Genomic DNA, 20,984 nt, shown 5'->3' on the forward strand with positions numbered 1-20,984 from the left:
GTGTCACAGCTCCAGGAGAATATCTGGGGCTGAAGTAGGAGGGGTAGAAGTGATTCAGAGACGAGGCAATGTTTCTTCTGAAAGACCCTGAGGCCAGCCTCAAAGCAGCAGAGGGACTCCACGGGCAAACACCGAGAGGTTGGGAGAAGTCTGAAAGGCAGCATTACCTAGACCTGAAGGGGCCCGGACACACACTGTGCAACATTAAGGGACGCTCCTCATATGGGCCACACTGCACATCTTTCCCTCTGGGGACAGTATAACATGGCAGTCCTGCTCAAGAGGACAGAAGCCTCAGGTCCTACATTTAAAATTCCTAATGTTCTGTTTAGGAAACGGTTCCATGATTAAAGGATAAGAGACATACAAGCAATATACACAAGGACATGCAGACTCCTGCTCTCAGAACGTGAATTCAGCGTTGAGCTCTGGAAGCAGAGAGTTCCTTAGGATGTGAAAGTTCATCACTGTCACTGAAGGAAGAGGAAGGGGGTGAGAGGTCAGTGGAAGGCGGGGAATGAGAGGTCAGCAGAAGGCAGGGAAGGGAACTTAGAGATCACAGGGTTGCTGAATTTTCCAAGCCCTAGGCCTGTGTTTCTCACAGGACAACTCTAGCTCTAGAAAAAGGGACCAAGTTACAGGCAGGAGTTATTTCACGTGGGGGTGGGGGGCTTCTAATTAAACACTTTCATGCATCACAGGCCAGGTCTTGTTACAGCGAACCCCAAAGGACTGTCCGCATTCCTTGCTAGTAAGGAATTCTGGTGTATCAAAGGCTGCTTGAAATAAGAGTCCTATTGTGTAGAAAGGAGAGGTAGATAAATTGTCTGGTCCCCCAGGCATTTGTGGGAATGGCACTCTCACAGGATTTGATGTGCGGATGAGGGGATGCTTGCAGGAGGCCAGTGTGGTAAAACAGAAAGCGTACTGAACTTGGAACCAGACTCCTAAGTCCCAGTCTGGTCCTTGCCACCTCAGAACCACATGACCATGGGGACACTGCAAAATTTGATCTTGGATGCCATCAATCTATCAACATGGGGACCAGAATAAACAAACAACTCATCTCATGGGATAGCACTGGTAGGAGGACACTGTCAAATGATACAGTGCTGTGTAGAGGTATGGTACCATTATCATAGCATCACAGAATAACTATAACAAGGGTTTATTTTTGGACAAGAGGGCTCTCTGAAGCTTTAAAAGAGCATCTATACCATCTGGCCCCTCTCTCCTACCATGAGGATACAAAAATAGTCGTAGTTCCAAGAAACTGCTCAAAGCTTTTACAAACTGCTCCTGACTCTTTTCCTTCCCTGCTTAGCCCTTCACGGTCATTTTATCAGCCATCTGAGAAGAGATACGTTGCTGGAAGCCCAGGCCCTGTGCTTCAGCGGTCCCCGGGGCCACTCACCGTCACCACCACGTAGAAGCACCATACCACAGAGCTGAGATGAAAGACGACCAGCTGTCCAGATTCGTTGAACTTGCTGTGTTTCACCTTGGAGAGGTGAAGCCGTTTGCTGATTTTCTAAAGAATAAAGAGAATCCTGCATATTAATATATGCAGGTGCATTCGTAATGGGCGGCTTCAAACTCCCATTTTCTACCCTTGAAAGGATAGCAGTCTGAAGCGGCCATGGCTCAGGCCATTCAGTGTAAGCCTGCTGTGTGCATGGAGCGCTCAGTTCAAGGCATGCATGTTGAGAAAGCGGCCAGATTGAGGTCCTCAGCCTAGATGTAAAGAAAACACCCCACAATCAGGCCACATATGACAGACCCATAAGCACTGTGTCTTGCCATTTCGGGCAGCTGTCCCCTCATGCAGTAAACGCTGCATCCCATGCACTAAGAAGGCTGTGAGAGGGGACAGAAACCACAGTGTGTCACAATGGATGTCCAGTCAATAGGACCAATCAGGGCATGCAGATTAGGAGGGAAAGGGGCAGAGAGCTGCAGTGTCCTCTAAGGCGAGGCCCTTCTGCCCACCGCATCTCCCCGGCTTGTGATCTCAGAATCCAGACAGCATCACTCACATCTAAAATGTACTCCTGAACCACAGCGTGCAAGATGATGGTGATGAAGACGTAGAACAAGATGGTGACCAGATCCTTCGGCCCATAGTGGTAGTGCACAGTCTCACTATCTGTGGAGGTAAGAAAAGCCATGTCAGCATCCCCGGGCTGAGGAAATGCTCTGGGACCCCAAACTGAAGAGATCTCTGAAGCAGAAGGCGCCATGCCATACCCCTAGACTTGGAAGAAACCTTTTTCCCTAGAATCCTACCCACCCCGTGGGCGTCGCCCTTGGTAAGTGCCAATGGGGAGGATTAAGGAGAACCAAGCACAAACGGTGATGACTACATCTCCTGCATCTGGGCAGGAGAGCGCAGTGGTTAGGAGCCAGGATAAGAGACAAGCCATCTCGATCGCTCCCTGGCTGTGCGACTATACAGAAGTGACCAACCTCTCTGAGCCACAATTTCCATCCCTGGAAGATGGGACTGTCGTCTTCAGCACGGAAGCATGGAGTAGCGGTTAGGAGCGTGGACTCAGAAGCCCGAGTTTATATCACAGCTCACTCATTACCTATGTGACTTTGGGGCACCTCTATATGTGACTTTTCTGTGCCTCAGTTTCCTCATCTGTAAAATGAGAGTAACAGCAGTTCCTGTATCGTAAGGTTTCCCTCAGAATCAGACGGCTTCAAAGCAAAGTGCAGGGAACAATATCTAGTACATAGCAAGTGTCATATGTATATTTGTTATTATTTCTGTTGTTGGGCTAGTGTGAGGATTAAATGAAATAATTTGTATCAAGAGGATTATCACTGTGCCTACACCCATGGCAAACATGCCATAAATGGCAGTCTATTAAAATATTATTTAATAGTAATAAATTAGACAGCATCCCAGACATGTAATAAGCCTTGTATAGCCCTGCTGTGGCAGCCTCGTTCTCCACGGACAGAGGAGGATTTATACTTTTGTTCCAGTTAGCAGGCTAGGGTTGCAAGGGCTCATGAACCCGCGCTGGGTCTCTGCTGCTCTGTAAACGCCCCCCTGGCTCCACCAAGCAGACTCGCTGGCTGCCTTTCCAGCTGTGCTGTGCTCACGCCGAGTCGCACACACATGAGTCATCTGTCTCTGCCAGGATGCGTTTACCAGAAGGTGGACCAGGGCCGGTGAGTTTCGGGGTGGCCACGGAGCGAAGCAGAGCTGACTGGGTCACCCAGGGAGTCAAACCATCCCCTCTGCCTCCCGGGACGGAGAGAACGGGATGGTCCATGGCGCTGAGTGGGGAGAGGGCAGCGAGCATGTGAACTCTGGAATCAGACAGACTTGCCTTTTTCCTCTCCCTCCTCCTTTCCACAAAAACCTACTCTGTAAGGGGCACTGGGCTAACTGCCGGAGTGTGGAGATAAGGGATACTGGCCGGACTTCAGAGCACACAGACCGGTGAGGAGACGGATAAGTAAACGTACAATTACCCTACAGACAGGCACGTGGGGCCAAGAGGCAAAGAGAGCGTCCCAGTGGGCCCCGGCAGGCCAGGGCCCAACCCCGGCTGGGTGGGCGCAGTGGGCAGCAGGTCAGGGTGAACAGGAGGACACCGGAACTTGGGGAGAAGCAGGGGGGGGGGAGAGGGGGGCATCTAGGCTGAGGAGGTAGTGTCTGCACAGGCTGCAGGGAATGAGACCGCAGCGCCTGTTGAGTGCCTGGGCACCGCGTGAAAGGGGGTGGGCTTTGTCCTGGGGGCAACATGGGACACATGGAAGAATTCAAATCCAACAGGCAAATGACAAAATAAGGGTTTTGGAAAGTTTACTCTGGCAGCAGTGAACTGGCACCGTGCCTAGAGGTGAAGACACCAGTCAGGGAGCTGCCTCCGGATCCACAATAAGGAAGCATGGAGGCCTGAATTAAAGCAGGATGAGAGATGGAGAGGGCTGTCAGTGAGACAACGGGCAACACAGGGGGACTGGCCCACCCAGGGGCTGAGGGCTGGGAGGGGGAGTCAGGCACTGGCCGGTGGAGAAGGCACTAGAGCCAAGAGGATGGCTGCAATGACACTTTCCTAGCCTCCTTCAGAATGGAGGACCAGAGGAGACAAGTTCAATTGTAGTATATTTTGAAACTATAAAATAACTGAACACATGCAGAGTTCCATCAAGACCAGCATCACGAGTTATGGGCGCCTGGGTGGCTCAGTCGGTTAAGTGTCCGACTTCGGCTCAGGTCATGGTCTCACGGTCTATGAGTTTGAGCCCCACGTTGGGCTCTGTGCTGACAGCTCAGAGCCTGGAGACTGCTTTGGATTCTCCGTCTCCCTCTCTCTGTCCCTCCCCTGCTTGCACCCTGTCTCTCTCAAAAATAAACATTAAAAACTTTTAAAAAAAAAGACTAGCATCCCTAGGCAAAATGGGATTTAAACTCAAGTATAGTCTAACAGTAGTGAAATAACACCTGTCAAGACTTTGGGTTATCTTCTCTAAGGCCTATTCAGGGTCACCTGTTATTCTTCACCCCCAAATACCATGGTTCCAAAGAGACGTGACCATAGCCTTAGACCCCTCTTGAAACAAGAATCAGTGCATGAGTTAATACATTCTTTTGTTCCTTCGCTGTTGACAGCCACATGCATGTTTTTCATCAACAAATAAACCATGTGCAGAGCTCCATTCTGGGTGCTGGGAGAAGACCATGAAGGATGGGCACAGACCTGCCCTCTTGGAGCTTAGTGGATGTGCACCAAATTCTCATACTTAAAAACTACAGAGGCTAAAACTACAACACAGCAACAACCAAAAAACTGAAACAACCAGATTAAAAATGGGCAAAGGATGTGAACAGACATTTATCTTAAAAAGACATACAACTAGACGCACTTGATTAAGCATCCAATTTCCGCTCAGGTCGTGATTTCACGATTCGTGAGTTTGAGCCCCACATCAGGCTTGCTGCTGTCAGCACAGAGCCTACTTCTGATTCTCTGTCCCCCTCTCTCTCTGCCCCCTCTCCCCTCCTCTCAAAAATAAATAAACTTTAAAAAAAAGAGAGATGTACAAATGGTCAACATGTATGTGACAAAGTGCTCACCATCATTACTGTTAGGGAAATACAAATCGAAACTACCCCACATCCATCAGAATGGCTACAATTTAAAAAAAAAAAAATGAAAAAGAACAGAAAATAACAAGCGTTGATGAGGACGTAGATAAATTGGAACTTTTATGCACTGTAAAATGGTAGTCACTATGGAAAACAGTATGGTAGTTCCTAAAAAATTAAAAATAGTAAACTCAAAATGGATTAAAGACCTAACTGTAAGATCTGAAGCCATAAAAACTCCTAAACAAACAAAAACATAGGCAGTAATCTCTTGGACATCAGCCTTAGCAACATTTTTCTGGATATATCCCCTAAGGCAAGGGAAACAAAAGCAAAAATAAACTATTGGGCCTACGCCAAAATAAAAAGGTTTTGCACAGCAAAGGAAACCATCAACAAAACAAAAAGGCAACCTACAAACTGGAAGATTATTTGCAAGTGATCTAATAAAGGGTTAATACGCAAAATATATAAAGAATTTATACAAGTCAACACACACACAATAATAATCTGATTAAAAATGAGCACAAGACCTGAATAGACAGGTTTCCAAAGAAGACATACAGATGGCCAACACACATGAAAACATGTTCAACATCACTAATCATCTGGGAAATGCAAATCAAAACTACAATGAGAGAATACCTCACACCTGTCAGAATGGCTAGAATCAGACAAGAAATAACAATTGCTGGTGAGAATGTGGAGAATAGGGAACCCCTGTGCACTGTTGGTGGGGATGTAAATTGGTCCAACCACTGTGGAAAACAGTATGGAGTTTCCCCCCAAAAAATTAAAAATAGAAATACCATACAATCCAGCAATTCTACTACTGGGTATTTACCCAAATAAAATGAAAACACTCATTCGAAAAGATGTATGCACCCCTATGTTTACTGCAGCATTATTAACAATAGCCACATTATGGAAGCAACCTAAGTGTCCACTGATAAAGAAGATGTGGTATATACATGTATATAATGGGATATTATTCAGCCATAAAAACGAAGGAGATCTTGCCATTCGAGACAACATGGATGGACCTACAGGGTATTATGCCAAGTAAAGTAAGTCCGAGAAATATAAATGCCTTATGATTTCACTTCTATGTGGCATGTAAAAAACAAAACAGAAACAGACTCCTATATAGAGAAAACAGATGGCTGGTTGCCAGACAGTGGGGGTAGGTGATGAGTGAAATAAGTGAAGGGGATTAAGAAGCCTACACTACTAGTTAAAAGTAACCCATGGAGATGACAAGTCCAGTATAGGGAGTCTAGTCAGTGATGCTGTAATAATGTCATATGGTGACAGTAACTACACTTTTGGTGATGAGCACAGTGTAATGTCAACTCGCTATGTTTGTTGCACACCAGAAACTATTACAACATTGTATGTCAACTATATTCCCTTTAAAAAAATTAAAAATGGAGTCACCACGTGATTCTGCAATTCCACTTTTGAGTATATACTCAAAACAACTGAAAGCAGGATCTCAAAGAAATATTTGTACACCCATGTTCACAGCAGCATTTTTCGCAATAGCCAAAGGTGGAAACGACCCCAATGTCTATTGACGGATGGATAAACAAAATGTGGTACACACATACAACAGAACACTATTCAGCCTTAAAAAAGAAGGAAATCCTGTCATATGCTACAGCACAGATCAACCTACAGGATATCATACTAAGTGAAATAGGCCAATCACAAAAGACATACTGGATGATTCCATCCTATAAGGTAGAAGTAGTCAAAATCATAGGCACAAACCAGAATGCTAGGTGGGGGCTGTGGAGGGAATGGGGCGTTGCTGTATAATAGCTACAAAGTTGCAGTTTTGCAAGATGAATAGGATTCTGGAGATCATTTGCAGGACAATGTGAATGCATTTAACAGCTACTGAACACTTAGAAATGGTAAAGATCACAAATTTCATCTTCTATATATTTAAATTAAAAAAAAAAAAAAAAAAAAAAAACAACCACCAGTGGCCACGTGTGAGAAGTGCTCTGAGGTGGACTGAAGTCTGAGGGGGAATAAGAGGGAGCAGAAGCCTCGCTCTGAGGGACCTGAGCACAGCGCCCAGTGCAGTCGGTGCCCTGCACTCGGATGGTGGCACAGCGATGGGGAGAGGACACGTCCACATAGAGGTGGGGGATGGGCCAGCCATAGGGAGTGGTTCTCAATGGGCAAGGAGAGCAGCTGACAACACGGGGTTGAGAGAGGTAAGGGATACCGGCCATCCTCAGGTCCCCCAGGGGCTTCCGCACCCCAGCCCAGCCCCCCAATGCCACCTCAGGGTCAACACAAGCCACTGACACCCTCCCCTTGCCCCACATCCTTACTGGTGATAATCTGCTCCTTTGAGGTCTTTCGCCTACAATCATAACGGGTAGCAGCATCCACAAATACTGAGAAGACATGCTCTGGTTCATACACATGATCTCTGGTGCTTTCCCCTTATCGGCTACTTTCCTACTTTTGATCAAAGCAGGCAAGTGAACTGGTTTGGCCCTTTCTGCTCTCCACAGAGCCATGGAGGCTGGGTGGATACTTTGTGAACACAAAGTATTCTTCCAGGAGGCTATAAACAAATCCCTGTTTCCGGCAGATTTTTCTTTTTCTTTCTTTCTTTTTTTTTTTTTTTTTTTTTTTTTTGGTTGCTCACTAATTCTAATACAAACCCTCTCAGGACCCAGGCTGGAGTTCTTGCTCTTCAAGCACTGCCCCTGTCTTGCATGAGCTCTCAAAAAGGCTGGCAATGGTTTGGCAGAAACCTAGTATAATTTTTTCTGAAAAGTAACTTGCAACACATCTCTGAGCTATTAGACCAGGGAGGCCACCCTGGTTGTGAGTTGCAGCAAAATGCCGACAGGTACCAGGTGGGTAACCCAAACGAGCAAAGCAGTCTGGGTGTGGTAAGCTAAAACCTTTTGGCACAGAGGTCTGCTGGTTACCCAGGGAATATCTGCACGTCCACAGTACGCTTCCCACTGACTTCCTTCAACCATCGCACCTTCTTGGTCTATCATTCACATTTCTGCTTTGAGAGAGGGACACGTTCTTCTTTCTCCACCTTACTAAAAGAACAGTTAAAAGTGGAACACACAGTGACTGACAGGTAGTCTCGCTGTCAGGGACACCCTGGAGGGGAGTCGGTAACTGTGGGAAACTGCACAGCGTGTGTCCCCCGGGGGGAGAAGAAGGAGTGGGGAAGTCGCTCCTCAGATACGGAGGCCGTGGGAGGGATACAGCCCAGTGTGTCCAGATTCTCGATATTCCAGAAGCAAAGAAAGAGATCTTTACATGAAATCACTTGATTTAAAGACACTGCGCACAAATTCAAAATTTTAAAAAACACTTTATGGGCCAACACCAGACTGACCAGAAAAAATGGACCTGCCGGGCCATGGTGACCATGGGCCACCAGTGTGTAACCCCCAGGCAACAGGACCCCTGCAACTTTCCAATAGCAACATCCTGGGAGTCTCCTTCCTACACACCCCCATGGAGTATGTCGATATGCCCTTCTGTAGGCATTACTCTAGCTTTGGAAGAAAGTACCTTCAGTAATGATCTTCCAACTGTAGACGAGTTACTCAGCCCTCATCCAAAGTGGCATCTGCTTGGCTGATCTCTGATCACAGTTTAAAAAGAAAGCTAGAGTAATCAATAACAGCCTTGGCTGTTTTGACCAACAGCCTCAGTCAGCAGCTGCCCCTTTACGGGAGTAACATTCTTATGGACATCCTGCTTTGCTTCCTATGACTAAGAGATACATTCCTGTTTCCTCTGGTGTCACCTGTAAGCAGCTTCTCTGGTCTGCCTCACATGTTCCCATCCCGTCCGGGTACTACTGTGCGGTCTCGGCCTTCCTCCCATGACTTGAGCTGGTTGGTGGCTGTCTGTAGCCATCCCATCCACCTCTTAGATCCTTGGAGTCTGGGCACCTGCCAACGAGACTTCTAGCCTTTGTGTGAAAAACTGGTTGCTCAAAGAGCATCACTGCCCATCCTGGCTGCATCTTTGCTCCTGGTTCCTTTCCTAATGCCTGCCCATCTGGGTTTATAAGATGTACTTTCTGTTAGTTTCTGTGCTTATGGCCAACTCTGTTTCCATGTTAGTGTGACGTTCTAAAAGAACTCAAGATACAAAAAAAAAAAAAAAAAAAAAACCACCACAAGCAAAATCAAAAGGGAAATGATCACTTAAGGGGGAAATATTTATAATTCAGATCATAAACAAAGGACTAAGCTTGCTAATATGTAAAACACTTGATAATAAAAAGATCAAAAATCCAAAAGAAAAATGGGCAAAGGATACGAACAATTTACAGAAAAAATTTAAAAGATGCTCCTCCTTACACAGAAAGGAAATGCAAATGAAAACTACAGTGAGCTGCCATTTCATACCCATCACATTGGCAAAGATCCACAGCTTGACAACATACTCTCGCTGAGGCTGTGGAGAAACAACCTCTCCTTCACACACCACTGATGGGGGTGCAAAATGGACCACCCCTTTGGAAGGGCAATTTGGCAATTTCTATTGAGATTACAAGCGCATCAACCCTTTGATGTGGCAACTCCACTTCTGGGAATTTATCTTGTGGTAATACCTGCCACGTTCACAATGACATGTGATGAGGTTATGCACGGCAGCACTGTTTTGAACAATAAACTAATGGAAGCAATCCAAGTTGTTTTCATCTATCAGGGGCAGGTTACATAGTCCATAGTTCTAATACACTGGGGCTATGCAAAGTGTGGCTGTGGACCAACAGCACTGGCATCACCTACAGGCTTGGAAACACGGGCTGTTGTGGATCTACCCCAGGCCTGCCGGATCAGAAACTCGGGATGGCCCAGGACTCCATGCTTAATGACATCTCCATGTGATTCTGATGCATGCTAACATTTAAGAAGTGCTGGTATGGGGCGCCTGGGTGGTTCAGTCGGTTAAGCGTCTGACTTCGGCTCAGGTCATGATCTCACAGTTCGTGAGTTCGAGTCCCGCGTCGGGCTCTGTGCTGACAGCTCAGAGCCTGGAGCCTGCTTCGGATTCTGTGTCTCCCTCTCTCTCTGTCCCTCCCTTGCTCATGCTCGGTCTCTGTCTCAAAAAATAAATAAAACATTAAAAAAAATTTTTTTTTAAAAAGAAGTGCTGATATAAACAATGGGTCTGTTTTTTAAAATCAGAGAGGGGACGCCTGAGTGACTCCATTGGTTAAGCGTCCGACTTCAGTTTAGGTCATTATCTCATCATGCACGGAGTTCAAGCCCCGCATCGGGCTCTCTGCTGTCAGTGCAGAGCACGCTTTGGATCCTCTGTACCCCTTTCTCCCTGCCCCTCTCCAGCTTGTGCGTGCTCTCAAAAAGAAATAAAAATTAAAAAAAGAAAAAAAATCAGAGAGAAACAAAGATCAGAAACAGGGAAAACCAATCAGGAGATTTAGAAAGCAGACCCATGGTTGCTTTGGGAGGGGGTAATGGCTGGGAGTGCTGTATCCTGCTGTAGGTGATGGTGGCGTGGGTGTACATCTATGTACAAATTCACCGGCCGTACCCTCAAGAACACGTATGTATCACTGCAGGTGCTATACCTCAATAAAGTTTGTGACGAAAATGATGAAGCTCTCTACCCATTGACATAAAAGGATATCTAGCATACATTACTTAGTGGGGAAAAAAGTTAGGCCCAGAACAGTACAGTATTCTACCAATTACATAAAAAAGAGAAGAAAAGAAATATGCGTATTTGTGTCTGCATAAAGCAACAGTGGAAGGTGGGGGATAAATCCAGGAAGGGCACACAGGAAACAACAGGGATTATCCACAGGGGATGCGAGTGTCAAAGGAAGAGAGTTCAGGGTGAGAACAAGACTGAATTTTTGGACATGTGAGCGTATTTCCTACTCAAAAAATAATTCTTCCGCTTTTTACAAATAAAATTAAAAAGTATCCATTTTTCCCACCTCGCTGTCCCTCCCCCCCCCCCCCTTTTTTTTTTTTACCACAGGGACCCAGACAAAGCATGAAAAGACCTGAAGCTCATTTCTAATGCTGCCACTCGCCCACCAGGGTGGGCATGATCCAGGGTCTCTCTGCCCTCAGTTACTCCTTTGGGACAATGAGGATAATGCCATCTACCTCTTCTCACAGAGCTCTAAGGATCAAGTAGATAACTGACTTATAAAGTGCTACACCAAAAGAGGAGATCATTCTGACCACTTCTATCAGAACCAGAAGCTAAAAGAACATAACTGTCACCGTGTACCACATACAAAGTACTCCCATCAGGGTGCTTATTTAGGATAAGGAATACAAACAACCATAAGCCACTTATTGAGCATGTGCTCTGCCTGGCACTGCAGTGAACACATCTTGTAAGCGGCATCATTCACCTCTCCCAGGAATCCTGAGTATTATACCCATTTTACAGACAGGGCAGCTGAGGTTAAGAGGTGGGAGTTAGTTAGGAGTGGGCTAAGACCCCAAACATGCTGCCAATGACAGGGGGTGAGGCCCATCGTTTATTCCGAGGCCTCCTTGCTTTCTGACTCCCCGAAGGCCATGCTAATATAAACAATGGCACGCCGAGGTGCCAGGGGAAGAGTGGGGTTGAGGACAGGCATGGGGCCCATGCCTCACAGGGCAACATTCTGATCTCCACTCTCACTCTGTGTGGCCAGGCCGCCAGGTAACACCGCTGCTGACCTCCCAAACTATAAGCATCACCATGGTTCTCACACGCACTCAGCTGGTATGGGCCGAAATGTGGCTCCCCTCACCCTCCTGCCAAAAATGATTATGTTGAAGTCCTAACCCTTACCACCTCACAATGTGACCTCATTGGGACACGGGGTCTTTACAGAGGTCATCAAGTTAAAATGAGAACGTTAGGGTGTACCCTAATCCAATGTGACTGGTGTCCTTACAAAAAGGGGAAATCCGGAGGCACCTGGGTGGCTCAGTTGGTTAAGCATCCAACTTTGGTTCAGGTCATGATCTCGCAATTCACAAGTTTGAGCCCTGCATTGGGCTCTCTGCCATCAGCACAAACCCTACTTTGGTCCTTTATCTCCCTCTCTCTCCGCCCCTCCCCTGCTTGTGCACTTTGTCTCGCTCTCAAAAATAAATAAACGTTAAAAAAAAAATCTTAAAAAAAAGGGGCGGGGGGATGGATCTGGACACAGAGACACATACAAAGAGGATGGCCGTCTACACGCCAAGGACAGAGGCCTGGAACAGGTCGTGGCTCAGAGCCCTCAAGCAAGCCAACCTGCTGACACTTTGATTTTGGAACTTCTAGCCTCCGGAGCTGTGAGACAATAAATTTCTGTTCCTTAAGCCACTTGGTCTGTAGTATTTTGCCATGGCAGCACTAGAGAAATACATACCCTTATACAATCCTTCCTCACATAGACCCTAACCCTGCCCCTGCCCACAAAATTAAAGATCTGCCCGAGGATCTTCAAGGTTACCATTTTATCCCCATCTTGTATGGCTTGAGATAGATTTTCAACAATTTTCTAGTAAGATAGAAAGATAAGGAAAGGATACTTTCATGATGTAAAAAGATGCAGCTAAATGAGAGAAGCATTAAAGAGAATTTGGAAATAAAGGGCCTAACTTGTGACTCGTTTTCTTGATGTACCATTTTTTTTTTTTTTTTTTTTAAATAAAGCTATAACCCTCCCTGGGCCTTCGGGAAAGAAATAAAATAGTAAGTCCTAGGTGCCAAGCACACACTCAGCAGTTTACACACTGCAGTTTACGCACATGAGGCTTCTATACACAACTCACCTGGGCAGACAACAATGCAGCACGTGGAGAATGCCTACAGGGAGGGAAAGCATGAACTTCAAGAGAAAACTTCATTGAGAGCCATAAAGGAAAAATAACTCCACAAGGATCCCATGCAAAAAAAAAAAAAAAAAAAAAGAAAAAGAAAAAGAAAAAAGAAAAATCTAGAATCACTGCTTTTTTCTCCCTCTGGTAAAAAATAACAATGTCAACAAGTTCATTGTTAAATTAGGAACAAAAATTATTTCAGTAAGAACTGAATAAGAAAACAATTATCCTAGCTAGACAGAAGAAGGGATTTGATTGGGAAGGCCAGGAATGTGCAGAAGTGAAAACGCGGGGCAGGGTCTGGATCAGAGGGTGTGTTGGAGGGAAGGGAAAGAACAAGACAACTCACGAGGAGAAGAAACTAGGAGGATGGGAGAAAAGACAGTGGGAGGCTGCAGGTCAAAGACGCCATTGCCAGGCTTCTGGCTGGTGAACAATTAGCCACAGCAACTCAGTCTCCACTTACTTAAACCTCTGGAACTGTACCCGGAAGGGGAGGAATCTTCTGGGCTGTGGCAGGGAATTGGATTAAATCAAGTTTAGGCTGGAAGGGGGTCACCTCTGAGATGCTGTTTTCCCTTTGTGAAAATTCACTGAGCTGACCACCTACGTTGTGTCCACTTTTCTACACAACTGTTATGCTGAGATAATACCTGTCCTGTTCTGAATGGATCAGCCCCAAATTCACACGTTGGGGTCCTAACGCCAAGGTGAAGGTGTTACAGGTGGGGGCCTTTGGGAGTCGCTTATTATTAGGGAATGAGGCGAAGCCTTCATGTATGGGACTGGGGCCTTAGAAGGGAACTCACATAGCTCCCTGCCCCCCACCCCCTATCAGGACACAACAAGACGTTTGTGACTGGAAGAGGGCCCTCACCCGAACATGCTGGCACTCAGATCTCAGGCTTCTAGGCTCCAGACCTGGGAGAAATAAGTTTCTCTTGTTTAGAGGCCACCTTCTATGCTATTCTGTTTGAACAGACCAAACAGAGTGAGGCAGCAAGTTTAACATGTTTCAGTTCACTGGGGAAAAAAAAAAACAAAAACAAAAAACAAAAAACAGGTTCGGGGCTGGCTATCAGTCCTGGGTCAGAGGCCCCTCACTGTCTTTCAGATGGCTGACCAATAAGGCCAGGGACACTGGGGGCTGTGGTTTATTTTCTCTTATTCATACAGACAAGACCTCAGGGCCAAAGGGAACCTTGGCAGCTGCTTTGACCATGGGGCCAGGACAGAGCTAGGTCTCTGCCTCCCTGGTTGGGTTTGCCCTCTCTCCGCTGCCCCATTTGGTAAACCCAGCCTTCCTCTGGCTTGTCTGGGCCAGTGCTGCATGGGGCGTGAGCAGCCCAGCCTTGGTGTGCCCCTGGGAATGTCTGTGTGTCTCAGCTCCCTCAGCAGGAAAAGGATGGGGCCAGGCCAGGCGAGCCTCCAGTACCCTCCAACTACGTTGGGCAGCTTTCTCTGCCCAGAGCCACTGCTTCCCACCCATCTCTTCCCTTTTGTCCCCCACAAGATTATCTTACAAAGAGGCACTCAGTCTGATATGCGATGCCAGTTTCAAGTCCATGGAACAAGCAGAAGACAAGACTAACTCCTGCCACGCAGCCCAGGGAACAAACCCCACTCCAAGCCCTGGACAAAGGCCTTCAGCTGAATGAAGCTTGCAAACCATCTGTCTGAGGTTGTTTTGATGGGGCAGAATGTCTCATCCTACCAGGGGTTGGGAGAACACAGCCAGGCTATCTTATGGGAGGTCCCTGGTCTTTGCATCTCTCCCTGCAAAAAGCTGCACAGCAACTGGTGGCAATAAAGCAGCGAGGACAAGAATGCCAGGGATGTGTCCTTGTCACCTTTGAGGACCACAAAACAAACCTTTCTCTCAAAGAAGCCCTCACCCTCGGCGATTTAGTCCTGGGGCACAGCAACAGGCTCAGGAACGTCAGAGCTACCACGACCCCTGCCCACGCAGGGGGTGCCCCAAACATGGCCATGACTTCTCAGGAAGCTACGGCCCAGCTTGAAACCAAATCCAGCCCATGATACTGTTCACCCCCCTCCACTCCTCAGACCAAAGAGTTCTAGAAAAACCAAAATTGGAAGAGAACAGAAAAATGCAAATGATTCACAGGATTTAGCAAGTTTCCCTGTCTTACCTTCAAGGATGGAAGCAAAGGGTCGTTTGAAAGTCTGCCTGGTGCTTTTTACGCAGGGCACTTAGAACAGCGCTTTTAGTCTTCACAGGAATCACCTGTGGATCTCCTTAAAAAGCAAGATCTGATGCAGGTGTGTGGCAGGGCCCGGGGAGCCTGCATGTCTAACAAGTTCTCAAGTGATGTGAACGGTGTGGGTCCGTGGATCATTTGAGTGGCAAGCACTTAAGAGGACTCTCAGGGCTTCCTGTATTCAGGAAACACTTGAGATTGAGAGCATGACCATAGCTCTCAATTTTGCAGATCAAGGATGGAGACAACAAATGTTACGTGATCCGCCCAAGATAATTCAGCAGTTCAGTGGCACAACCCAAGACAACCTTATAAATGCTCAGCCCATTTGGGGTCACCTGTTCTAGACCAGCAGGAAAGCCAGCAGGCCTTGGGTCATTCAGCAAATCAGTGGCAAAGCCCAAAATAACCTTGTAAATGCTCAGCCCATTTGCGGTCACCTGTTCTAGATCAGACGGAAAGCCAGCAGGCCTTGGGTCATTCAGCAAATCAGTGGAAAAGCCCAAAATAACCTTGTAAATGCTCAACCCATTTGCGGTCACCTGTTCTAGATCAGACGGAAAGCCAGCAGGCCTTGGGTCTGCGTAAAGAATCAAACATCTTTTCCTGAGCCTTTATGTTCTGTGTATTTCTGGCCACAACATTACGCTCTGTGGTATTTTAATGAGAAAGAAGACTCAGTGTCTAATGGTACGACCAGAAACCAGACATCTTATTCCTTGCCACGGGGCACCGGCACGTAGTTGCCAGATAAAATACAAGACGACCAGTTCAACTTAAATTTCAGACAGATAAAGAATAATTTTCTAGTATAATTATGTCCCATACACAATCTGGGATATACTCATACTGAAAAAGAAAGTATTCACTGTTTATCTGAAACTCAAGTTTAACTGGCGGTCCTGGATTTTTGTTTGCTAAGTCTGGCAACCCTACCAGGGTAGCAAAATGGGAATAAGGACAGTAGGGATTTGGTAACAAGGAGCACTCTCTGCTTCACTGCTGTTGACGTTAAAGAAAAACACGAGGAAGCCAGCATGGCAGGCATTTCACCAGGATGCACAACTTACTACGGCAACAAGAATGCCCATCTCCTCTTTAGTTCATCTCTCTGAACACGGCTTAATCTTCTCAACCAGCTCATTACAATGTGACAAAATCATACATGGAGGGCTGGTATTATTAGTTGAATTGCATCCCCTCAAACTCCTATGTTGGAAGTCCTAACCCCAGCACTTCAGAATGTGACCTTATTTGGAAATAGAATCAGTAGCAGCTGCAATTAGTTAAGATGAGGTCATAGTGGAGTAGAATGCCCTTAATCTAATATGACTGATGTCCTTATAAAAGGGGGAAATGCGGATGCAGAGACTGACATGCACGCAGAGCAAATGCCATATGAAGACTGGCGTTCTGATGCCACGAGCTTCAGGACCAAGGGCTGGAGCAGAGGGAGCGTGGCCCTCCTGATGCCTTGATCTTGGACTTCTTGCCTCCAGAACTGTGAGACAATAAATTTCTGTTGTTAAGCCACTCAGTTTGTGGCACTTTTGTGACCTCAGCCCCATGAGCAGATGCTGGCAGCTGGGAGGAAGGGAAGAGAGGACAGAGACGAGAAACCCATCAACATTACCATTAGCTATTTTCTGTCAAACTTGAAAACTTCAGCTGAGGGAAGACACTGGGATTCAGAAATAGTAGGCTGCTTTGTGTGAACACAGCCACTGCCCTACTAAAATTCAAACTTAAATGTCGAATTGAGCAAGTTACACACGATTTAAAGAAGAAACCTTAGAAATAAGAAACCCTTACCCAGGTTACACAAAAAGGATACATTCCCAAGCACCCTCAGTCTTAAAGACATTTGGGAGGAGGGTTCTAAAACTTGCAACCTCAACAGACCCGTTATTGTGAACCGCTGTTTTCCCATGAGAAGTCTGCTTTCCTCCTGTACTTACAAACCAAACATGACCACACCGAGCTGGTGACTAAAGAGGCCAATGCAAAATTAAGCAGGCTATTCTGATTTCATTGCCTCTCTTGATTATTTGCTTGTCATATTTCGTATAACCCCAAATGGCAAGATTTAAACAAAAGATACGCTATTTAACAATACTTTATCCTCTCTTTCCAAAGTAACTGAAACCTCCTCAATTCAGAATGGATTCTAATGGACCTTCACCTTTACCCAGGCCTCGTTGTGGCCCGGAGGGGCAGGCCAGGAGCAGAATTCAATAACCGCACCCAAGAAAAATGCCAAACCCAGCTGGCTCCTGCCACACTGGCCTTCGCTCAGTCACCAGAATGGGCCAAGATATTTGTTTCTCACTTGAGGCCTCTGCACATGCTAATCCCTATGTCTGGAATGTTCTTTCTTCTGCCTGGACCCTCTCCCTGTGTCCCAACACAACTGGCCACACATACTCGGCTCTAACATCAGCTTCTCAGCAGCATCTTCTGTCCTTACTTTTTCATTTTTCTTTATCACATAAGCCTGTCTATTCCCTTCACCACCCCTACCACAACCATAATTTTTTATTGTTTACTTGTTTATTATCTATCCCTCCCTAATAAATGGTGAGCTCCATGAGTCAGAAATCAGACATGTTTTGTACACAAAAATAGACACAAAGATCAATGGAACAGAATAGAGAACCCAGAAATAAACCCACACTTACATGGCCAATTCATCTATGACAAAGGAGGCAAGAATATACAATTGGGGGAAAGACGGTCTCTTCAATAAATGGTGCTGGGAAAACTGGACAGCTACATGCAAAAGAATGAAATTGGACCACTTTCTTACACAACACACAAAAATAAACTTAAAATGGATTAAAGACTTAAAGGTGACACCCAAAGCCATAAAAACCCTAGAAGAGAACACAGGCAGTAATTTCTCCGCCATCAGCTATAGCAGTATTTTTCTAGATATGTCTCCTAAGGCAAGGCAAACAAAAGCAAAAGCAAACTATTGGGACTATACCAAAATAAAAAGCTTCTGCACACCAAAGGAAACAGTCAACAAAATGAAAAGGCAACCTACAGAATGGGGAAAGGTATTTGCGAGTAATAAATCTTGTAAGGGATTAATATCCAAAATATATAAAGAACTCCTACACCTCCATGCCAAAAAACCAAGTAATCCAATTAAAAATCGGTAGAGAACCTGAACAGACATGTTTCCAAAGAATATAGACAGATGCACACCAGACATGTAAAAAGTAGGTCAACATCACTATCAGAGAAATGCAAATCAAAACAATGAGAGAATACCTCACACTTGTCAGAATGGCTAGAATCAGACAAAACAATAACAAGTGTTGGTGAGAATATGGTGAATAAGGGAACACTTGTGCCTTATTGGTGGGAATGTAAATTGATGCAACCACTGTGGAAAACAGCATGGAGGTTCCTCAAAAAATTAAAAATAGAAATACTATATGGTCCAATAATTCTACTTAATTAGATATTTGCCCAAAGAAAGTGAAAACACTCATTCAAAAAGATATATGCATCCCTATGTTTATTACAGCATTATGTACAATAGCCAAAACATGGGAGCAACCAAAGTGGTCATCAATAGATGAATAGACAAGGAAGATGTCATATATAAACATATGTATATGTACATAACCAATATACAGAGAGAACAGAATATTACACAGTCATAAAAAAAAAAAAAAGGATGAGATCTCAGGGGTGCCTGGGTGGCTAAGTCAGTCGAGTGTCCAACTCTTGATGTTGGCTCGGGTCATGATCTCACAGTTGTGGGATCAAGCCTCGCATCAGGCTCCGCACTGAACATGGAGGCTGCTTGGGATTCTCTCTCTTCCTCTCTCTCTGCCCCTCCCCTGCTTGTGCTCGCTCACTCTCTCTCAAAATAAACTTTTTTTTTTTTAAAAGGATAAGATCTTGCCATTTATGACAATAAGGACGGACCTAGAGGGTACTATGCAAAGTGAAATAAGTCAGAGAGAGACAAATTTCATATGATGGTCACCAGAGTGGAGAAGGGAAGAGTATGGGCAGAATGGGTGAAGGGAAGTGGGAGATAAAGGCTTCCAGTTATTTAATGAATAAGTCACAGGAGTAAAAGGTACAGCACAGAAAATACAGTCAGTCAATGGTACTGTAATAACGTTGTACGGTGATAGATGATAGCTACACTTGTGATGGGCATAGCATAATATATAAACTTGTGGAATCACAAAGTCGTACACCTGAAACTAACGTAACATTGTGTGTCAACTATACTCAAATAAAACAATTGAAAAATTAAAAATAAAAGTAAAAACGACAACCTTTATTTCATTTCACTCTCTTCTTGCTTGTTCATAGTTTCCAAGAACTCAGATGTAATTCTTACCTCTATGTTCATCTATAAAGAAGTCGTACCCCTCCCAGACTGTTTCTTAATAAAAATTTAAAATAGCCATTTCTTAAAAGAAAGAAAGAAATCAGACACGTTTTAGAAACTCCTTAACACCCAGGGCTTGGAGCTCAGGAGGCACACAAACATTTGTGGGGATTGATCAATTAATTAATTATTTAAAACAAATGAATGAGAGCATGCTATGATCAATAGCGGCATACTTCCAAATCCTGCCGGGAAATTCTGTATGCTCAGAGGCTCCAAGTTCAGCCCTGGAGCATGCAGTCTACCTTCTCATCCCAGCTGGAGATGGATTCTTTTAGGATATCACTTGTCTGCTAATTTCTCTGGGAAAGTTTCAAACTCAAAAATCAACCCTCCGATCATGCTCGAGCTTTATAAACACAGGCATATCTCATTTTATTGCACTTTGCAGACACTGCATTTTTCACAAACTAAAGGCTTATGGAAGTCCTGGGTCCAGCAAGTGAACTGGCGCCATTTTTCCAACAGCATTTGCTCACTGGTTTGTGTGTCACATTTTGGCAATTCTCAAAATACTTCAAAGGTTTTCATTATTATGTTTGCTACTGTCATCCATGATCAGTGATTGCAAGTCGCTGAAAGCTCAGATGATGGTTAGCATTTTGCAGCGATACACTATTTTTTACTTGAGGTAGGTACGCTGCTTTTTAGACATAAAGCTACTGCACACTTAACAGGCTACAGTATAGTGGAAACACAACGATTATATGCACCAGGAAACCAAAAAGTTCATCTGATTTGCTTTACTGCGATACTCATTTTATGACAGTGGTCTGGAACTGAACCCGCAGTATCTCTGAGGTCTTTTCTATAATAAAAGCATACCCTGGTCACATGCACATCAGCTGTTGTAGTCCCCAGGACAATACTTTCTCATGGTAAATTAATAAAGCAGTGTTGGGTTGTGATCTGGCAGCCCATATAAATGGACTTCAGGGAGAAATGTGATGAAAATACCAACACAACATTTGATAGCTGGATCTCTCTTTATAAATTAATAAATTGGCATTCTGACATTAACAAAAAAGAAAAAGGCTGTCCATTTTATATTTGGAAAAAAAAAAGAAAAAATAGGACTTATGGGTCATTAGAATTAGATGACCAAGGGCATTTTGGCAATGCAAATACACAACCTACAACCTTTAAAATGTACATAGCACTTGGCCCAGAAATTCCAGTAATAGGAATTCATCCTGAGAAAATAATCACAAATGCATGTAAAAATTTAGTCCCAAGAATGTTTACTGTAGCTCTATTTACAACAGAAACTAGAAGCTTAAATATTCAGTAATACGGGGTTGAATGGATAATTTGTGGTAATCCCTACTAAGAATAATTTGCGAGGGTGCCTAGGTGGGGCTCAGTTGGTTGAGCGT

General features: G+C 45.0%; 1 protein-coding gene across 1 annotated transcript in view; it reads right to left on the minus strand.

Annotated features, from left to right (window-relative positions):
* TRAM2 (translocation associated membrane protein 2) overlaps nt 1-20,984 on the minus strand; it is an 82,309-nt gene that overhangs the window by 17,675 nt on the left and 43,650 nt on the right. The window contains exons 3-4 of the mRNA XM_049653805.1: nt 2,037-2,146; nt 1,415-1,531 (exon numbers count right to left, since the gene is read on the minus strand). Coding sequence (XP_049509762.1) covers nt 1,415-1,531; nt 2,037-2,146 — 227 coding nt within the window. The remainder of the gene's footprint in view (nt 1-1,414; nt 1,532-2,036; nt 2,147-20,984) is intronic.

This window comes from Panthera uncia, assembly GCF_023721935.1.
Source record: "Panthera uncia isolate 11264 chromosome B2 unlocalized genomic scaffold, Puncia_PCG_1.0 HiC_scaffold_24, whole genome shotgun sequence".
Lineage (NCBI taxonomy): Eukaryota > Metazoa > Chordata > Mammalia > Carnivora > Felidae > Panthera > Panthera uncia.